Source organism: Calcarisporiella thermophila (genome assembly GCF_041956535.1).
Source record: "Calcarisporiella thermophila strain CBS 279.70 unplaced genomic scaffold VTP21scaffold_21, whole genome shotgun sequence".
NCBI classification, from domain to species: Eukaryota; Fungi; Calcarisporiellomycota; class Calcarisporiellomycetes; order Calcarisporiellales; family Calcarisporiellaceae; genus Calcarisporiella; species Calcarisporiella thermophila.
Genome location: NW_027192211.1, coordinates 527943 through 545700, shown reverse-complemented (window position 1 = coordinate 545700; position 17758 = coordinate 527943). Strand labels below are relative to the sequence as shown.

Below are 17758 nucleotides of genomic sequence, written 5' to 3'. Positions count from 1 at the left end.
TGCAATTCCGATTAAAGGGTTAGATAACGCATAGAACCTGAAAATGACTTACCCCGTTACTAATATCTACTGCCGTAAATTCATCGTGACATATTGAACAATGTACTTTTTGAGTTAGACGTAATCCATCTGATCCTTCTAGTTATAGCGGAGGTTTACGATGACTTTCGGGTGTTGTATGGTTTTATATCTCACGCATATATTGAACAAAATACCTTGGGATTCTCTCCGTATGCAAACTTCACACAAAAAGTGACCACACTCGCAGAGATAGAGCTTCTTAGAACCTGAAGATTCAAAATCTGCATAGCAGCTGCTGCAGTGGAGGAACTCGATTAGAAAGTGTGATGTATCGCCCATATAAGTTTCTAGCACTTGTGTATAAGAACAAGATATAGATTTCACATAGTTGGAATTGAGTGGCCAAAAATGAAATACTTAGCCACATACTAATCATCGTAGATCTCTCTCTTAATACGAAAACCATCATTGGTAATTTGATTAGCTTTTAAGCATTTTTGCTACAGAAAATTATATGTACAATTAGAATTGTTTGATAAATTATTAAAGGGTGACCATTAACATTATCAAATATCATGAGAATATGATTTATCTTTTGGTACGATGTTTACCTTAACCGAAATCCCTCTTCCAAAAATAAGAGTGGCAATGCCAAATTTATGGAGATATCCAATGATGTCACCAAGCTTGTGCTGTAATTCGCGATATACTCGGAGGAAATTAGCGACGGATGTTTTTTCGAAAGAGGTTATGCTTCAACGATTTTGATTTCAGCTCTTTTTATTTGATGAAATCTCCCTTTCTTCCTGAACCTTTTATTTCTCATTACGCGTTATTAAAATACTCTTTACTTTGCGTGTTACCCATATCTTCATTCCACCAACATTTTCAGATTCAAAACGCGTAAAATGGTTCTTACCTCTCCGCAAGAACGGCTACGTGACCTCTCCCCATTAATATTCCAGCACGATTCCGCTGATGAGCTTTCACTTGACACGCTGCTTGATGCAATTGTTGGGGCATGGGAAGAATGCCGCGGAATCGGTGGAGATATAATGGGCGGTTTTGTGAATCGCTGTAAGCTCCTTTTTTATTCATTATTAAACTGGCTTAAGTAAATGATGGATTTCTTTTCATGAAATAGACGAAGGATTAGTCCAGAAAATAAAATCTACCCGCGTGGGTAAAGAAGATTACGAGATCATCAGCCCTCTAGCTAACGGACAATTCGGAACTGTAATTACCTCTCATACTAGTCTTTTCGGAAACCTCCGATTCATTTTGACTAAAATAAATATAGGTATCAGTAGTGCGCTGTAAAATGACAGGCAATGTATATGCTATGAAGACATTGAATAAGCAGAATCTTCTCAATCAAAAAGAAGTAAGTGATGTTTTTTTTTTTCAGGAGTGGGAATCATAATTCGCTTATTTAATACTGGCATTTATAGCAAGCGTTTTTTATGGAGGAGCGCGACATTCTCGTATCACTTCGCTCCCAGTGGATTCCTCAACTCTACTCAGCCTTCCAAGATAGCGAAAATTTATATCTAGTGATGGAGTACGCTTGCGGTGGAGATTTATTGAGTTTGCTTGATAGACAAGAAAACCTGATTTTGCAGGAGCAAGACGCAAAGTTTTATGCAGCAGAGATGATATTGGCTCTGGATGAATTGCACAAACGGAACTATATTCATCGGTAATCATTATTTGATGTGATTGATAATTTCCAATATCTAATAGTGTATAATGAAATTAGCGACATAAAACCTCACAACATTTTAATTGATGCGAATGGGCACATTAAACTTGCAGACTTTGGCTCCTGTATCAAGTTGGCCAATGATGAAGATATGGTTATTTCACAGGTCCCTGTCGGCACAGCTGATTACGTATCACCAGAAGTGCTCATGGCACGTGAGGGCAAAGGTTCTTATGGCCGTGAGGTTGACTGGTGGTCCGTTGGGATTGTCCTGTATGAAATGCTCCAAGGCAATCCCCCATTCTATAGCGAGAGCAATAGCTTGGTTGAAACATATGGGAAGATTATGGGCTGTGATGTTCGTATCCATTTTCTGGTCCGGAGCTACAGTATACTAATAGATTGCATTATTTTAGAAATATCTCAAGTTCAATGACGCATTTCCAATATCCGATGAAGCGAAAAATTTAATACAAAGGTAAATACGAGTAAGCTAGGATAAAATAAGAGGAAATTTATTTTAATTGTTTGAGTAGATTTTTGTCACCAAGTGAAATACGCCTAGGAAAAAATGGAGTACAGGAGATCATGGGACACCCCTTTTTTAATGGCATCGACTGGGAAAACATTCGGAAATGTAATAATATTTTTCAATTATTGAAACTCAACTTGTTTACTTACTCTTGAATTTATAGTAACACCGCCTTTCCGTCCCACGGTTAAATCACCAGAAGATATTTCAAATTTCTCTTGCCATGACGAGGAAAATGCCTTCATACCCTCCCCCAACGCTAATACCAACCGATGCAAGATTACCAAAGTATTGAAGGGGACGTACTTACCTTTCATTGGATTCACCTATCACCCTGCAAGCGCAAAACATTACACATCATCTCTCACTGTAAGGGAAGAGCATATCGCGCTTAATGAGGCTAATGATTCAGATGCGAACTCTAATGCTACTCAAACTGCCCAAACCAATTTGAATGGAGACAAGGAATCAGAAAGAATACGTCAAGATGACTATGCTTATTCCCAAAATCTCGTCAAACTGGAGAAACGTGTATATGAGTTGGAGGCGGCAATGGAAGAAGAGCGAAAACAGTACCAGGAATTAAGAGCGAGAGCAAAAGAACTTGAAAAAGAGCGCGATAGGGAGAGGATTGAGAGAGAGAAAGAGCGGAAGGCTTGGGAGAAAGAGAGAGCAGAAATAGAAGAAAGAATACGGGAGAAGATAAGGCAGGAAGAGGATGCAAAATTAATACAGCATATATCCACCGCCCTTAATTCCTCTATAAAGACTACAACTCCAGCTCCAGATCTCCATCAAGAAAAGAGATCTAGAATCGAAGAACTCGAACGCAGAATAGCGGTAGAGCGAAAATTCCTTGAGGGTGTGCGCAAGAATGCTGCGGCAGTGGATGCCTTTATTGGAACAAACGTGGGGAAGCGAGGTCATGTCAACACACGAAGAAGAGAGTGGAAGATGCATTTAGAAGGGGTTGTAAAGCAAGCTGTGGACCGTCTCAAAGAGCTGATGGATGAATTGGAGCGAGCGCACAGGGGCGAAACCGTATCAGTGAAGGATACCCTAGATAAAGAATGCAAGAATACCACGATGACGAACGCAGGGACGGAAGAAATGCGCACTGAGAGGGCTTTGCTGATGCACTGGTGGATGCGGATGCGTAAAGATACAAGTTAGCAGATGATTATTGGTATTTTTTTATTAGCGATATCTTGGATAATTTCCCACAACTTGGCTCTCATTTCTTCTAGTATAACCATTTGTATAGTTTATTTATTCTTTAAATGTATTAAAGCATTAAGAACACTTTTCACAGTTCATAAGCCACTGGATCAAATTTTTTACTTTTTTTGAATCAAAATCGATTCTTTTACCCTATTTTTCGTTTCTTATCCTCGTTTCCGAGATGAATAGGGCTGGTATCCCAGCTGGGTATATCATCATCATATTGATACGCTCTAATATCTACTATTTTAAACGATTTTCCGCGCATATCACCTTAGAAACTCACGTAGATTTCACCGTGGTCGCCTTACAAAAAAATATCCAAAAAATCACCGTAAACACCCACAAAAAGCGCAAGTCGACGCACCCCTATTCGGGAGTAATTGGCTAATAAATGGGAGTCATTGGGCCTCTTTTTTGAGTCATTCTACTACGAATCAAAGATTGGAAATTCAGGCTAAGGGTTTCATATTAGACATATAGGGAGATAATACGCATATATTCAACTGATATATTGAATTAGAGCCTGAAGACTTTGAATTGAAAAGACAACTCCTACTTGAAGTTCCTGACTGGATTGGCCTTGGAAAATATTACAAGAACGTGACTCGAGAGAAGACGGGATCCTATGCTAGAGCATTGAGTCACGCTGACTCTTCAGAGTCGGATGAACAGCTTGGTATATGATCTTGATATTGTGCTATCTATTGCGTCAACTTGCAACCCATAGCTGATGACCTAAATTAGTGGATCGACGTATCGAGAAGTGGAATAGGGATAGAGCTAAGCGTGTTGCTTCTCCTGAAAACAATTGCTCTGTGGATAATAAAAGGGTATTTGTCTTTGGCCATATGTATTTAAATGTGCTTCTATTGTACACTATTTTTAATTATACCCATTAATTGTTTTGAATATAAAGATCAAGCGTGAATTCAGCTCTCCTATTGTACTTCCCTGTAGTATCACACGGACTTCAAGCAGTTCAGTCGCTGAAATTTCATTCAATGAATATTGTGACACATTACTCGATAATCCTCAAAGAATCATTCCTGAAAATTGCGATGAGGAAAGCTTGCAGCAAAAAGAAGCCGTAACTATAGCCACTAATTAAACGCTTGTTACACTTGTGATTTGTATCGTATTCAACAAATGCAGTCGAAATTGGGTTCTGCATCGTCTATAGTTGAATCATACGAATATGATGGTATACAATTGATTGCAGTTCATGATGTACGGATTTTAGCTTCACTATTTAGTTTTTTTGGTTTGATCAATGTTGTTTTTATTATTATATAGGATGAAGAGAAAAACTGATACTGATATAATCGATGTACATAGCTCTTTATAGCATGATGCATATATAAGTAGGCAAAGTAAGAGTTGCACCTACCCTCTCATCGGAGAAGGAAACCATAAAATGATCGAGAATTTTGACAGATTGCTCTTTTCAGGTTTTCAACGAGTATTTCAATGTACTGCTATAAATGAAGGCATAAAGCAAGCAAATATATCCAAAAGATTACCAACCGATGGCCTGCGCTTTATTCAATGATGTTGAGCCATAAAAATTGTATGTCAAATATTTGTAAGCACAATCGAACCAGTAATGAGAAATTTAATCTACGGATGAGCCAACAACTATCATTTTCTATTCGGAAGAATCTTATAATTGACAAGCCGATCCCAACCTTTAAATATACGTAAACGCTGCCTAATAAAGTAGTTTCCCATTAATCTCCCATTTTACACTCGATAACAGGTTGTGTTTTGCTAATCGCTTATTATTGCATTTTTACCCACTACAGTCTCTTCCCATATCTCACTGTTTGAAGAGTAAATTTAAAATTTGGTCTTGCTTTTTTTTTATCATAGAGCATAGGTGCAGAATGCCTTCGAGTTTTAATTGCAAGATGTGCTAACTATTGTGGAATAGCTTGATCGTCAATTCATTTATACTCCATTTATTATATCTTGATTATGCTGTATGTGATTATGTTAGAGCCTCAAGTCTTCTAAAAATACACTCTTTATCGGTGATAAAGCATAGACTTAAAAGTTTTGAAGAAAATTGACCAAAACTACAAAAGTAAGTCGGCAGTTACAACTATAACTATTTGCATGGTGCGCGTGTCGATTGTTGCTAACTTCTAGTTCTTTGTTCCTTGAGAAACTTGCTTTTGATCATTTCTAATGTCAATTATTCATCGATGAGAAGTTTTAACACCTATCACTCTAATTACTGACTGTTTTCATCGCATACAATTCTGTCATTTAGCTGTACAGTTTTGAATACGATTTCGTTGCAATTAATCTTTGCAATTTACTAGAGAATGAGCTGGAAAATAATTCACTCAATTGTCACAAGGGTTTCTCAGCTCTTTCCTCCTAGACATCAGCCGTGTATGTGTGTGATGTATGGAAGAGGATGAACTGAGGGTCTAGCAGTAATGAATCATTGGAGGTCTATGGTTATCAGTACAAAAAGTTTTGGCTAGAGAAATCGGAAATAAAAAAAATTCGCTACCCATAATTTGAATTACAGAAGCCCAAGCCATCGTTTTCTCCGCGAATTATACAAATATTTAGAGAAAATAAATTCAGCGGGAGAGAAAGCCTGATTTCAACTCAGAAATAAAAATTTCAACTAAATATCAGAAACAAATTTCCTCTCCCTCTTTTTGCCCACAACCTCAGCCAATCCCTCGTGGTCGGAACATTAAATGAATCTTGTTCCTCTGCCCGGAAGTGGCTTTAACGCCTCTACCGAGAAACGATTGCTCCCTATTGCTGAAATGCGCCCGCAAATGCGTGGCTTTGATTGTGAAGTGATCGTGTTGGAAAAAGGTGAGAATGGTTTTGAGATATGTTTAGGTTAGGTTACTCTCCATCCCTAATGACTAGTTCTCGCATGTTCATGAACAGCGCAACAGCCCCGTATAATTCATAATGGCCAGAGCATCTACTGGTTCCTGGTTGCCGACATCTCAGGCACCATCACTATGAGTATATGGGGTGAAATGGGCAAATTTATAAAGCAGGGTGACATACTACGTATAATTGGAGGGTATGACTTTTTAAATTTTATTGAGCACACGACGTATATCTAACTGTTTCTGACAAAACAGCGAGGCAAAATTATTCCGCGGGTCGCTACAGCTTACAACTGCAAAATATGGTAAAGTCAAACGAATTGGCGAGTAAGTTGCATTTTGCATTTTTCGCTTTTTTTGAACATTTTGTCCTCATTACTTGGATACCTATTCTAGAGATACCATGCTCTTTGTCGAGAATCCTAGGATGAGCGATTATACTTGGGCACCCGATCCAAATAAGCCTGGTGTGATGGTTTGTCATCCGAATTTTCTTTATTCCAGGTTTGACATCGTACTAAGTTTTCCCATTTTTCCAGATTCCACTCTTACCTGGACAACCACTTCCTACCAAAGAACCAACACCACCGCCTCCACCGACACCCAAACGAGAGCGGGACGGTGAGCCTAATCGTCCAACGCGAGGTGCTAAAGGACCTGCTCGTGGAACACGTGGGAAAAATAGAGGTGGTGGTAATGGGGGTGGAAATAACGAACGTAAATCTTTATCTACAGCACCCCAGAGTGATCGAGGAAAAGGAAGAAAGTCAAACGGTGGCGGTGGAAGAGGAAGTGGTCGAGGAAGAGGGGCTGGGGGTAATATTAGGGGAGGGCGAGGAGGAGGGGGTAGATTTTATCACCATGATTACGACCGGCCTAATGAAGAATCCTCGCCCCCACGGTATTCCCCTCCACCACCAGCACAACTCCGGCAACCCTCTTCTACCCCAATGTCCGGGCAGAATAGAGATTCACACACGTGGCCAACAAGAAAACGACCACGGCTAGAGTATGACCTTTATAACGAATGAGAACTACCGGACGAAATCTTGCATTTGGACACTACCATTGTTTCTTTTGTGTATATATAGTATATAATCCTGGTTATTTTAACCGTTCTAATAAGGATATTTCCCCACCTAAACGGCTGTAAATATTACAAACGTTGTGTTTTCCAGGGCACCCTTTCTCGGGCAGAGAACTTGTAGTCCTCAAATCATTTGGAATACTGTGTCGTACTATTACCATGGCTACTGAATCGATTCACAACCACAATAGTCTATGTTATTGGTGATCACATGTGCTATTCCATCAAGCGTACAACTGCGTCCAGCTGTGCTGGATTATGGGCGAAAGCCGTAGATTGAAAAAAAAGTTGATTAGGATAATCTTTCATATCACTTTTGAATCTTTCTTCAATCAAGATTGATAAAATATGAACAGATATATATAATAGATATTTTCAAGGCTTTCCAGCAGGTTACAAAGCGAAACGGCTCTTATATATTATAACATATTTTGCATTTTGAAGGAAATGAACAAATGATGAAAAATAACAACTAGGTAACTTTTTTCTCTACTTCCTCCTTTTCTTTCTTCTTCTGCTTCTCCTCCTCCTCCACTAACACAAACCGTCTTGTGATTAAATTGAATATAAATCCAAAAGCCATCGCAATAACTGTACATGTCAGCGTAATGACATTGTAGGGCATACTGAAATCAGGGGTAGGAAGAGAGACGAGAAGATTCTCGGTATACACTCGACATGTCTGGACAACAGACGTCGACCTGAAAATTTAAATTGTTATCGAATACGTATTGTTACTACAGCTAAAAGAGTTGGGTTAAAGAGAAACATTTACCTTTGGCCAAGGGTAAGAGGAGAAAATCCATAGTTCTGAGGGAAGATGAAGTCCTGACTGTCCGATAGAGATGCCATCACAACAGCAGGGCTATATACAAACATCCCATTAGCCAGCTATATCGATCAAATTTTAGCCTCGATTATTACCCGATATCAAAGCCTCGGTTCGCATCTGGGCGGTGCTCAGTATACTTCAAAAATGCCATATCAAAATCGATAGACACGGCGACCACGCTTCTGGGTGGAACCGTTGCAATCATTTCTATCAGTGCGGGCCGCTCCCGATCCTTTGCCTGCTGATAGAATATTTTTTCTACGAGGTCTTTCTGGTGGGTCGTAGAGTTATTGTGGAGAGCGGAGGAAGAATTGAGAACTTTCACATTAAGCGTGTGCAGATATAAGCGCAGGAACCAAGGTACTGCATCAAAATAAGTAACAGACAAAGATTCTGCACTTTGATTCTCGATTCTGACAGTTATACCCCCACGCTCCTGCCCATAGCCTAACGTAATGAATAAAAGTTATCGATTTACACTGAACGAAGGTGGTTGATCGCAATCATTCTTATTTTTTACCGACCTGTTATTGACCGATGAGCAACCAATCTTGCCAATGGCTCTTTTTTGGTGGAATACTCGAATTTTTCCTCATTCCAATTCATGCTCAAGTCAAAGTCACCCTGTATCTGTTTCAAGTCGTAGACTGCTATTTTGCGATTTACTGAATTTTCTTGAGAAGAGGAATCGAAAACTTCCGATGGAGGCTGTGAGAGACTATATGTAGAAGGGTCTTCAGGGAGCATTACGAGTAAGCGAGATGACGAGGCAACGGGGCAGGCACCCTGAATAGTTCTGTCAAATAGGGAGCGAATTGACCAGTCTAGAGTAGAAAAATGACTATTAGTAGTTGATGGGGAAAATATAAAATAGGAAAAATCTAACCTCGCTTTGCAGTTCGCGGGACAGGATCAAACACACTGGTTACTGTTTGCACCAGTTCAAGAACTTTATGACTACACTCTTTATCTGAACAAGAGTGCCGTGCATGAATGGCCATGGAGTGGAAATTGCTGTTATAGTGCTTGTAGGCATTCAACAGTGCGGCTATTCCAGACTTTAGATATATAATTTAATATCTTGATAAGATGATTATTGGATCCGGAAAAACGGGGCATGAAAATACTACCTTTGACTTGCATGGTAGCAACTTTATCCAGGGTGTCAGGTTCTCAGTGCACACGCTCTCGCGTGCCAAGGCACCATATCTCAGAACGGTACCATTATGGTCTAATTAATTAAAAGCAAATACACTCGCATGAAATCTAGATAGCTTGTGTCTACGTACTAGGATAAATACACTTACTTCGCCATCTCTCAAATTCATCATCATGTCGAAAAGAGAGTTTTGGTTCTACAGTTAAGGTATCATCAATAAAGTTCAGAGAAGCACAGAAGAGTCCAGATAATGTGTTTGTTAAACTCTTCCAATTTCTATCCGCACTACAAAGTTTCGATCGAGATGAGTTTCCGTAATATAATAATATAAGTAAGGATAGTAATATTTACTCGACCACATCCATCACTGCCCATAATTCCACACCTCTGCCTGCTGATGGGAAAATCGGATAACCCCATTCCTCGTAATCCCAGCGACCTTGAGTGAAAGTGAGATGTAGCTCATGGACACCAAAGTTTTGAAGTACTTGGCCGATTGCTCTGGGAAATAAACCATAGTGCGTAGCTGAAACATACATATTAGCTAGGTTCAAGATAAAGATGGAAAACTGTGGCATACCAGTCTCTTCTAAGTGTACAGATGCATCCCACCGCGTTGTGAATTGAGCATGCGTGAGCTGTTTTCCATCGCGTAGTGGTTTGATTAGGAGTTCTTCGTTAAAAACCTCCTTGCTTGCAAAAGCATCCGCACAACCAGTTAAGATTAAAGAGAGAAATGCGAAGGATTTCGAGCAGAATCGCATTTCCACGATAGGTTCGAATAAATACGGAGAAAACCAACAGGAGCCAAGTGCATATTAGATTCGCGTTCGAGCGACAAGACAAAAGAAAGGGCAGTCACAAACTGTGCCACATTATACTTATTTTATACAATAAGTGTTCCAATATATCTTAAAGTTGGTATCTAGAACAGCATGGGTGGCGTCAAGTGTATAAACCCTTGCTGAACTCTCGACTCTTCTAACGACCGTTCCCACATTAATCTAAATCCTTATCGAATTTATTCTATTATTTAAGTGTTTCTCTCTTTCTTCATTGGGGCTTTAAGTCATTCTTTTTATTCCGAAATTTCATTGCCATTTTTTGATAAATCACAATGTCCACAACCTCAGGTCGTCGCAACCGATCTACTAGCCATTCATTCGTAGATAATGCTGCCAGGCAACAATATGTCTCCCGCCTGTCCTATTCAGCTCAGAAACGCCTATCTAACTCTGGCAATTCCCCTCCCAACACGACTTTTAATGGGCACGCCCCGACCCCATACTCTGCTGGGAATTCAGACGATTTCCTCTCAAGAAACCGCAACAAACACTTGTCACTTCCTCTCTCTGTCCCAATGTTGCAGCCCCGTTTACCAAGCTACTATTATGAAGAAAGTGAAATGAACTTAGCACGGGAGGAAAACATGGAAGGTTATGAATGGAATGGGGTAAGATATGCTGAAGATGAGCTTTTGGCAAGATTACAAGGTGCCGTGCACCGAAAGCGAAATTCCTATGTCGATCCAACAGCATCGCTCATCGAATCAGGTACATATATTCTTTGAGCTATTATTTTCTAATACAATTTCTGGTCATGTATATGCCATTTATGGTTGAAGTGCTGCAGAACGTATATGTGTATTAATTGTAACATTATGTGTTCGATGGTTTTTTGCATTAGCGAAGAAAACCAACGACAGAACTACCGTTCTTGATGTGTACGATTTTCCCTCTTCTTTCAAAACGCACCACTTGCATGATATCTTTAGAGGTTATGAAAACATGCAGGGGGGGTATCGAATCAAGTGGATCAACGACACGCGCGCACTGATTATCTTTGAGCACCCTACTACAGGTGGGTATTCTCCGCTTATGTATACCAAATGGAAACCACTGATAATGGGGTTGATTACCCTACACTAGCTAAACGAGCATATCTTGAGAATGTCAGCAATACACTTGCCAAGATCAGACCCTATACCGGCCCAATGGATGTGGTCAACAACGGAGGTAAGGTATTTGCTTAGTTATTGCTCCATACACTTCTTATATGCCATCTGAATAGGGCCGAGACGACAATCCCTTGATACAAAGTAATCAATCAAGCCGGGCACCTGAAAATGGCTGCAACACAATTCCATTAGATTGTGGGGTAACAAACTCTTGTTCAATTAGTCACCAGGGCAATCTCTCTACGTTTGATAATTTACTTGCATGTGTCAAATCAATCCGAAAAAAACAATTATAATGTTAATGTATAGGAAACCCTATTTGTATAGTAGCATTATCTGTGGTTGATATGCTGTCAGAAAAAAAAGAATAAAAACAACAATGTAAATATGTAACAATGGTGCCAGCAATGATGTCCATTCGGAATGTATACTGGAGGGTGAATCAAAGTTGAATAAAGTAATCCAGCCCATTCTTAGGGTTATATGCGGCTGTTCGGTAGGCCGTATGGGCTCGACGCATCATCCAGTATTGGATAAGTATGCCTATCAGTGTCAAGACCGCTACACCACCCACCATCCCCAGTGCTTGGGGATTTGCGTTATAATTATAATCATGGCGTGGGTCAATTATGTACAAGATTGACATGAGGAAACCCGTATTTAGAAACACATCAAGTCCACATAAAAACCCAAAGGTACCGGTAAAGGATGTAGTGAAAATAAAAGCTATGCGATCAAATGCAACGGAGAGAATGACTCCAAGGATGCTCATTAGAGAGAGAAGCAGGATACGACCCCAAGCTTGTGAAATGAGCTCTGTCTTCCATGAAAGAATCCATATCCCAAGGAGAATGCCACTCAATCCTCCCAGCAACCAGATGGCAAGGCGCCAACAATAGGCAAGCAAGACCCCGGCAACTAGTCCCACTCCTACACTTACCACCAAGAATATAGTATCAGAGTGTCTTCCATATCCATCCGACGGCTCCACATTTAATAAAACAAGCCATGTTAGAAAACCAAAGGTAAGGGCGCCTGCCGCAAACATTACTAATCGTATATTTGTGTAGCCGCAGAGGGCAAGTAAGAGCCCAGTGCCCATAAGCAAGCAGGCAACCACTATTAAGTGTATGGTGAGGAAGTGAGATGTACTTGAACCATTGTCTAGTATCACAACGACGGTATCCTTGGGTCGGATTTGTGCAAGTGTCGAATCGAAAAGGCCCGCCGGAGCTGTAAGAGCAAGTGGAATGAGAGGAATTACAGTAAGAAGAAAATAGAAAGAGGTGATGAAATTGAGTTCAAAAGTCCTCATTGAGTTGAGTCTCCTTTGTTGCTAATGAGACGAGCTGTCTTTTCGGCCGAGACTTGGATATGAGAATATATCCACCTCAATATTAAACAATTCGTATCTCTTGGCCCTTCGCGCCACACTACTTTCCAGAAAAGTAACTCTTGTCAAATATTGCTTGGGGATCTCAAGAAAAGTTTAAAGGGCGGAATTCATTGAATTGCAAGTAGCAAACTTGCAACAAAATGGCAACATCTATTTATTAGAACTCTGACACGGATCTCTAATAGACAATTCATAAATATTAAATTACGATAAGAACAAGTGTGTGTATTGATAAACACGATTAAACGCCGATGGATGTAGAGAGCAAGCCACATGTATGTGATATCTTGTGCTTGGCTATGCTAACTCGTCAGCTCGGTAATAAAGTAACCTTCTTGGAGTTCCCTAAAACAATCCACCCATAGCTCTTCTTTTAGCAAAATAAATCTAGGTGTTCTCGTACGGCATGATCGATAATTTTTCCGTGCGACTCTGATCTTGCTCTACTTGAACCTACTGTGCCACTAGATTTCTGCCTTTTGTAGGATATCTCGTCAATAGCAGTGGCTTCTTTACGCTTCCCGTCCATTAATCGCAGTAGCTGATCCCGTTCCACAATCGGGCTCTCCATAGCTCTACTTGTGGTGCCTTCATTGTTTCGGGCGCAAGAAAACACAATCTCTTCTGTCCCCTCCCATCCATTTTCCTTCTGGTCTCTCGAAATTCGTTTTGGAATGCAAGGTATGACATTGGAAAAATGAAAGGATTTGAGGCCCTGCACTAGCTCGGGGATTGTCAGCTCTGAAAATCTTCGATATATGTTGCTTCCATTTCGGACCTCTCCCTTGTTCTCATGAGCTGCGTTCTGATCGCGTTGGGATAATTCCGGCTTGAACCAAGACATGGATAATTTCCTTATATTGAGCTTTTCATGCTTCTCAACGCGTGAGAGTATTGGCGCGGTTGAACGACGCTTGGGTGCAGGCTGATGTACGCTGTTGTGGGTAGAATAGTACGCAGCGGAAGAGGATCCTCTGGACGACTGAAATTCTAATAGCTCTTCTGATTTACCCCGATGGGATTGCCCTAGGCTTAGAGGATGCTTGGAGAGAGGCTCGTATGGATACAAGTCAGAACAGGGTGGCGCACAGGACGTGAAAACCTGCTGGGAAGACGTTTCCTTGTACAGGGCGGATATATCCCAATAAGGTTTGAATGCGACAGAGGACTTCTTGTCGCACTCATTCGCAGTAGCGCCACAAAAGATGCCCAATCCTGCGGGTACATCTATTCTCTCAGTGCCAGCACTAGATATCGGTGCACGAGGTTCACCTTCGATAGTCTGTCGATTCATCGTAAAAAATCAGTGACCTCCCTGCTCGCCACTAAGAGTCCTTCGCCCCTACTTTTGAAGATATATGCTTTCTTTTATTTCTTTTCTTATAAATAGTAGCTGCTGCTGACAAATTTGTGACAGAAACAATTATCGGCAACCAAGAACTAAAAGAAATAAATGAACCGTATATCATCGAAAATTGGTACGTGTTAAACTTCCTCTGAAACCTGACTAACAAAGGTCTGAATCCGCATTGGCCTTGTTCGGTAGAATTGTTGCTAGGCCGTATCCCCTCCAAGAGATATTAATTTTCTAGCACACGTTCCAATGCTGGTCAAGACGCGTCCAAGTCATTAGATGGATGACATAAATTAACATAGCGGATAAATTCCAAGACCGATCACATAAGAGAGGGAAAAATAAAAAAGAGTAGTGTTTTGTGTATACAGCAAGTCTTTTTATTGTTTTCTAAAATCTTAAATTTAAAATCGTTTGCGCGACTGCCTCCTTAGCGCTGTTGCAGCCTGCCGCTCTCTTAATTGCCGCTGCCGTTCCTGGTCAACAGCTTTTTTCCTTGCGTCCTCAGTGATGGCCTTGAAGGCCTCCATGAAACCCATCTTTTTCTTGTTCTCCTCTTGCACCCGAGGGTTGATTTCTGGAATGTTCAAAAATCGCCGAACAGTCTTATTTCGCAGAATAGCAATTTGACCCATAGAGAAGAGATTGGAGGTAATCCAATAACAGAAAACGGACTAAAGGGTGGGGGTGCGAGTTTTAGAACGAGTTAATTATGAAGATGATAGAATTCTAATTTTCCTCTTTTTCTACTTACCGATGGGAACCAGCAGGTCGCTGGGATCATCACAATAGCCAGACCACGGAAGAGGGTCTTCATTTGTCGAGTCTGAGGGGTGGAAGCGCCCGCTTCTGTACCCAACTGAGACGTAGTCAGAGCGATGTAAGCTGAGTAAATATGAAACTCATCAAAGACTAGAATTTACCTCGAGGATGGCCATCATGCTCATGCAGGACACGGCGGGCAGGATATAATAAGGATCTTTTGCGGTCAGATCGGTGAACCAGGCAATGCCGCCCTCTTGAAATTGCGGGACCGGGAGCTCGCTCATTTTACGAAGTGCCAGGTAAAAACTGATCATGACGGGGGCCTGCAGTAACGGTAGGCCAAGACTCTTGAGTGGATGGCACTTGTTTTTCCGGAAGAGGTCCTGAACCTCCATTGTATACCGAGAAAGAGCAGCACTGTCTCCCTCATTCTTAGCAGTCTGTATATTGGACATGAGCCGCTGCATTTCCGGGTTGATGTTCATCATGTTTGCATTGTTACGCTGAATACTGATCATGAACGGCATGAGCGCTGAACGAATGGCAACTGTCACGAGGGCAATGGTTCCCCACCAGGGTAGACCGGTCCAGACATGGGTTGCCTCGAGCAGGGATTGCAGCCATCCAACCGGAGTGTTGTGACAGAGTCCCATGGATTTAAGATCACCGATATGCATAGTGGTGTCTGCAATGCGAGAAGTAAGATATCCATCAAGGATTGAAGGGGAGGAAGAGACTGTCTCTAGAGTCTGCGATGTATTATCGGAGAGGGAGGCAATTTTACTCGCTGTGGAGGCATCCACTGGTGTGGTGAAGGTGGTGGTGGCGGGACTAGAGTAGGATCGCGTTGTGGCAAAAGCCCAAGTAGGCCTGTGTGTCCATGACCGGCCAATTACATGAGTATTTAATCTTCGATTGAGACTTGAAAAGAATCGATTGGATGTAAACTACCGAAGCGAATGATAATTAATGAACTAGTAGACATAATGAACAGATCGGAAAATACTTGGAGCAAACGACTTACAGTTTCATGAACGAAACCAGCTCGCCAAGGCAGCTGGGACCTTGCTTTAACAAGAGGATGTTTTAGACTTTGAAGTGTAGATAACGCCATTACTTTTATATATATATAGATAGATATAGATATTCCTAGCTTTCCTCTGTATAAGAGATAAATTGCTCCCTTCGTTGCTGCCTTGATCAATAAGTTGTCTATTAAGTAGAACAGCCCCTCAATTGACTTGTCCTATCCCCCCTGAATCGTTGAATTGTTTTCAGTTTTTACTGCGGCTTGTTAGTCACAAATTTGACAGTCTCGCTACTAAATTTATAATTGCATTGAAATGCAAAGTTCGATCATTTATATATGAAAAATATAGTATATTTGTATATGGTATTAATTAGCAATTCCACGATAATATCCTATTGTAGCGTACTATACTCTATCTCTGGTCTTTCCAACTGCTTAATACATGCAGCTCTATGCTTTACACTTTGCGAATTGCAAGTATTTTCTTTTCGGCTTGCTCGTTACTCCAAGGCCAAATCTTTTAACAAAAAGTTTTTAAACACCGTGTGCGATTTTAAGTTTGTGCAATGCAGCATACGGCCATGGAATAGCGCAGCTTAGTCCAGTTGTCTTTTTCTCCGCTATTGCTCGAGAATAATAGAGCTGCTAATATCCTTTGTTATAGAGACATGGATGATTCTCTGCTCTTTCAAGTTGCCGAGATCCTCTCTGCGCTGTGCGGGGTCCTACTATTCTTTCTGGTGCTTTATTTTCGCTTAAAAAAGCCGAGGGTTGTAAATGTGTTTTCTTTCAAACAAAACCTCTGGATTGGCCTCATAGATACTATCGAATATACTTGGTATATGGTATCCAGGAACGGCGTGCTGCTAGAGCCTTATAATGGAATTTCAGACCACTGGTGGATCCATTTCCACCTTTTCCTTCCATGGTTCCTGAATGCCTGGCTCACAATGGTGGTGGTGTGCATTGCACTTGATTTGCATCTCTCATTTGTTTTTCGATTCGAAAGAATGGAGAGAATACAACGCTTTTACACGCCCATCTCAATCCTTCTAGCATTATGTTACCAACTACCCAGTCATCTATTACTCTCTGTAGATTATGAAGGGGATAAGCACAGGGTATTTTTAGGGTCTAAGAATAATCTTCGCTTATACTTCGTGTGGTTCTTGCAATTTTCTTGGGAGTTTATTTGCACTCTTTATACTGTGGTTGCAGTAGTCTCGGTATTATATTCGCTGTGGAAGAAGTCTCATGAATCAGGCGCCGGTAATAATATGAGAAATGAGCCACGAAACTCTGAACACCGCTTAAAGCGCACGATTCTCTTTGCACTCTTATACCCAGTCGTGCTTATTCTCTCGCAATGGACGTATATTTTACCGGCCTTCAACCTCTTCCTGGACATCTTAGTTTTGCCTAAGATTCCAAAGCTCGTGTTTTGGATTTTAATGATGCTCCAAAGTTTGGCAGGCGTATTTCATCTGCTCGTGTTTTTCTTTCATCCCACATTCCGGCGCGCTTTGGAAGACGTTTCGTGGTGGCCTATTAAAAAGGAAAGACGGTTAGCGACTCAGCATGAATTGCCCGTGACTAGTAACTCAGAAACTGAGAAGCTTATCGATGAATAAACTGTATAGCCTTCTATATGAACTTTTCTGTTGTATTGTTAGACATGCCCTGTCTTTTGCCACCACTAGAACAACAAAAGATGATTCTCCCAGTGTGTTTCTTCTCCTGGAAATTTCTACTATCGATCTATATTGCCATTTGTGCTATTGCTCACGAGAGGAGTAGTGCGTTTCTGCAAACTTAGGTTAACCTTTTTTTGT

At 40.9% G+C, this 17758-nt stretch overlaps 8 protein-coding genes across 8 annotated transcripts; 4 read left to right on the top strand and 4 right to left on the bottom strand.

The window, feature by feature from the left end:
• Nucleotides 1-929: 929 nt before the first annotated feature.
• On the top strand, nucleotides 930-3428 carry VTP21DRAFT_5294 (uncharacterized protein; the record flags this gene model as incomplete). Its single annotated transcript, XM_069395799.1, has 8 exons — nucleotides 930-1098; nucleotides 1166-1257; nucleotides 1322-1405; nucleotides 1473-1720; nucleotides 1781-2081; nucleotides 2140-2201; nucleotides 2260-2360; nucleotides 2419-3428. 8 exons carry the CDS (start codon nucleotides 930-932, stop codon nucleotides 3426-3428), a joined length of 2067 nt encoding a protein of 688 aa, XP_069248368.1.
• A 2768-nt stretch (nucleotides 3429-6196) lies between these two features.
• On the top strand, nucleotides 6197-7354 carry VTP21DRAFT_5293 (uncharacterized protein; the record flags this gene model as incomplete). The annotated part of the gene is made up of 4 exons (XM_069395798.1): nucleotides 6197-6320; nucleotides 6399-6540; nucleotides 6602-6673; nucleotides 6886-7354. The coding sequence occupies 4 exons, from the start codon at nucleotides 6197-6199 to the stop codon at nucleotides 7352-7354; spliced, it is 807 nt and encodes a 268-aa protein (XP_069248367.1).
• A 551-nt stretch (nucleotides 7355-7905) lies between these two features.
• On the bottom strand, nucleotides 7906-10188 carry VTP21DRAFT_5292 (uncharacterized protein; the record flags this gene model as incomplete). Its single annotated transcript, XM_069395797.1, has 9 exons — nucleotides 7906-8134; nucleotides 8209-8298; nucleotides 8358-8712; nucleotides 8790-9089; nucleotides 9152-9323; nucleotides 9396-9496; nucleotides 9573-9709; nucleotides 9776-9950; nucleotides 10005-10188. The coding sequence occupies 9 exons, from the start codon at nucleotides 10186-10188 to the stop codon at nucleotides 7906-7908; spliced, it is 1743 nt and encodes a 580-aa protein (XP_069248366.1).
• Nucleotides 10189-10541: 353 nt separating this feature from the next.
• On the top strand, nucleotides 10542-11526 carry VTP21DRAFT_5291 (uncharacterized protein; the record flags this gene model as incomplete). Its single annotated transcript, XM_069395796.1, has 4 exons — nucleotides 10542-10977; nucleotides 11111-11284; nucleotides 11353-11439; nucleotides 11495-11526. The coding sequence occupies 4 exons, from the start codon at nucleotides 10542-10544 to the stop codon at nucleotides 11524-11526; spliced, it is 729 nt and encodes a 242-aa protein (XP_069248365.1).
• Nucleotides 11527-11823: 297 nt separating this feature from the next.
• VTP21DRAFT_5290 (uncharacterized protein) lies at nucleotides 11824-12696 on the bottom strand (the record flags this gene model as incomplete). Its single annotated transcript, XM_069395795.1, has 1 exon — nucleotides 11824-12696. The coding sequence occupies one exon, from the start codon at nucleotides 12694-12696 to the stop codon at nucleotides 11824-11826; it is 873 nt and encodes a 290-aa protein (XP_069248364.1).
• A 454-nt stretch (nucleotides 12697-13150) lies between these two features.
• Nucleotides 13151-14071, bottom strand: VTP21DRAFT_5289 (uncharacterized protein; the record flags this gene model as incomplete). Its single annotated transcript, XM_069395793.1, has 1 exon — nucleotides 13151-14071. One exon carries the CDS (start codon nucleotides 14069-14071, stop codon nucleotides 13151-13153), a length of 921 nt encoding a protein of 306 aa, XP_069248363.1.
• Nucleotides 14072-14535: 464 nt separating this feature from the next.
• Nucleotides 14536-16010, bottom strand: VTP21DRAFT_5288 (uncharacterized protein; the record flags this gene model as incomplete). The annotated part of the gene is made up of 4 exons (XM_069395792.1): nucleotides 14536-14805; nucleotides 14886-14990; nucleotides 15055-15843; nucleotides 15921-16010. 4 exons carry the CDS (start codon nucleotides 16008-16010, stop codon nucleotides 14536-14538), a joined length of 1254 nt encoding a protein of 417 aa, XP_069248362.1.
• A 584-nt stretch (nucleotides 16011-16594) lies between these two features.
• VTP21DRAFT_5287 (uncharacterized protein) lies at nucleotides 16595-17557 on the top strand (the record flags this gene model as incomplete). Its single annotated transcript, XM_069395791.1, has 1 exon — nucleotides 16595-17557. One exon carries the CDS (start codon nucleotides 16595-16597, stop codon nucleotides 17555-17557), a length of 963 nt encoding a protein of 320 aa, XP_069248361.1.
• Nucleotides 17558-17758: the final 201 nt, after the last annotated feature.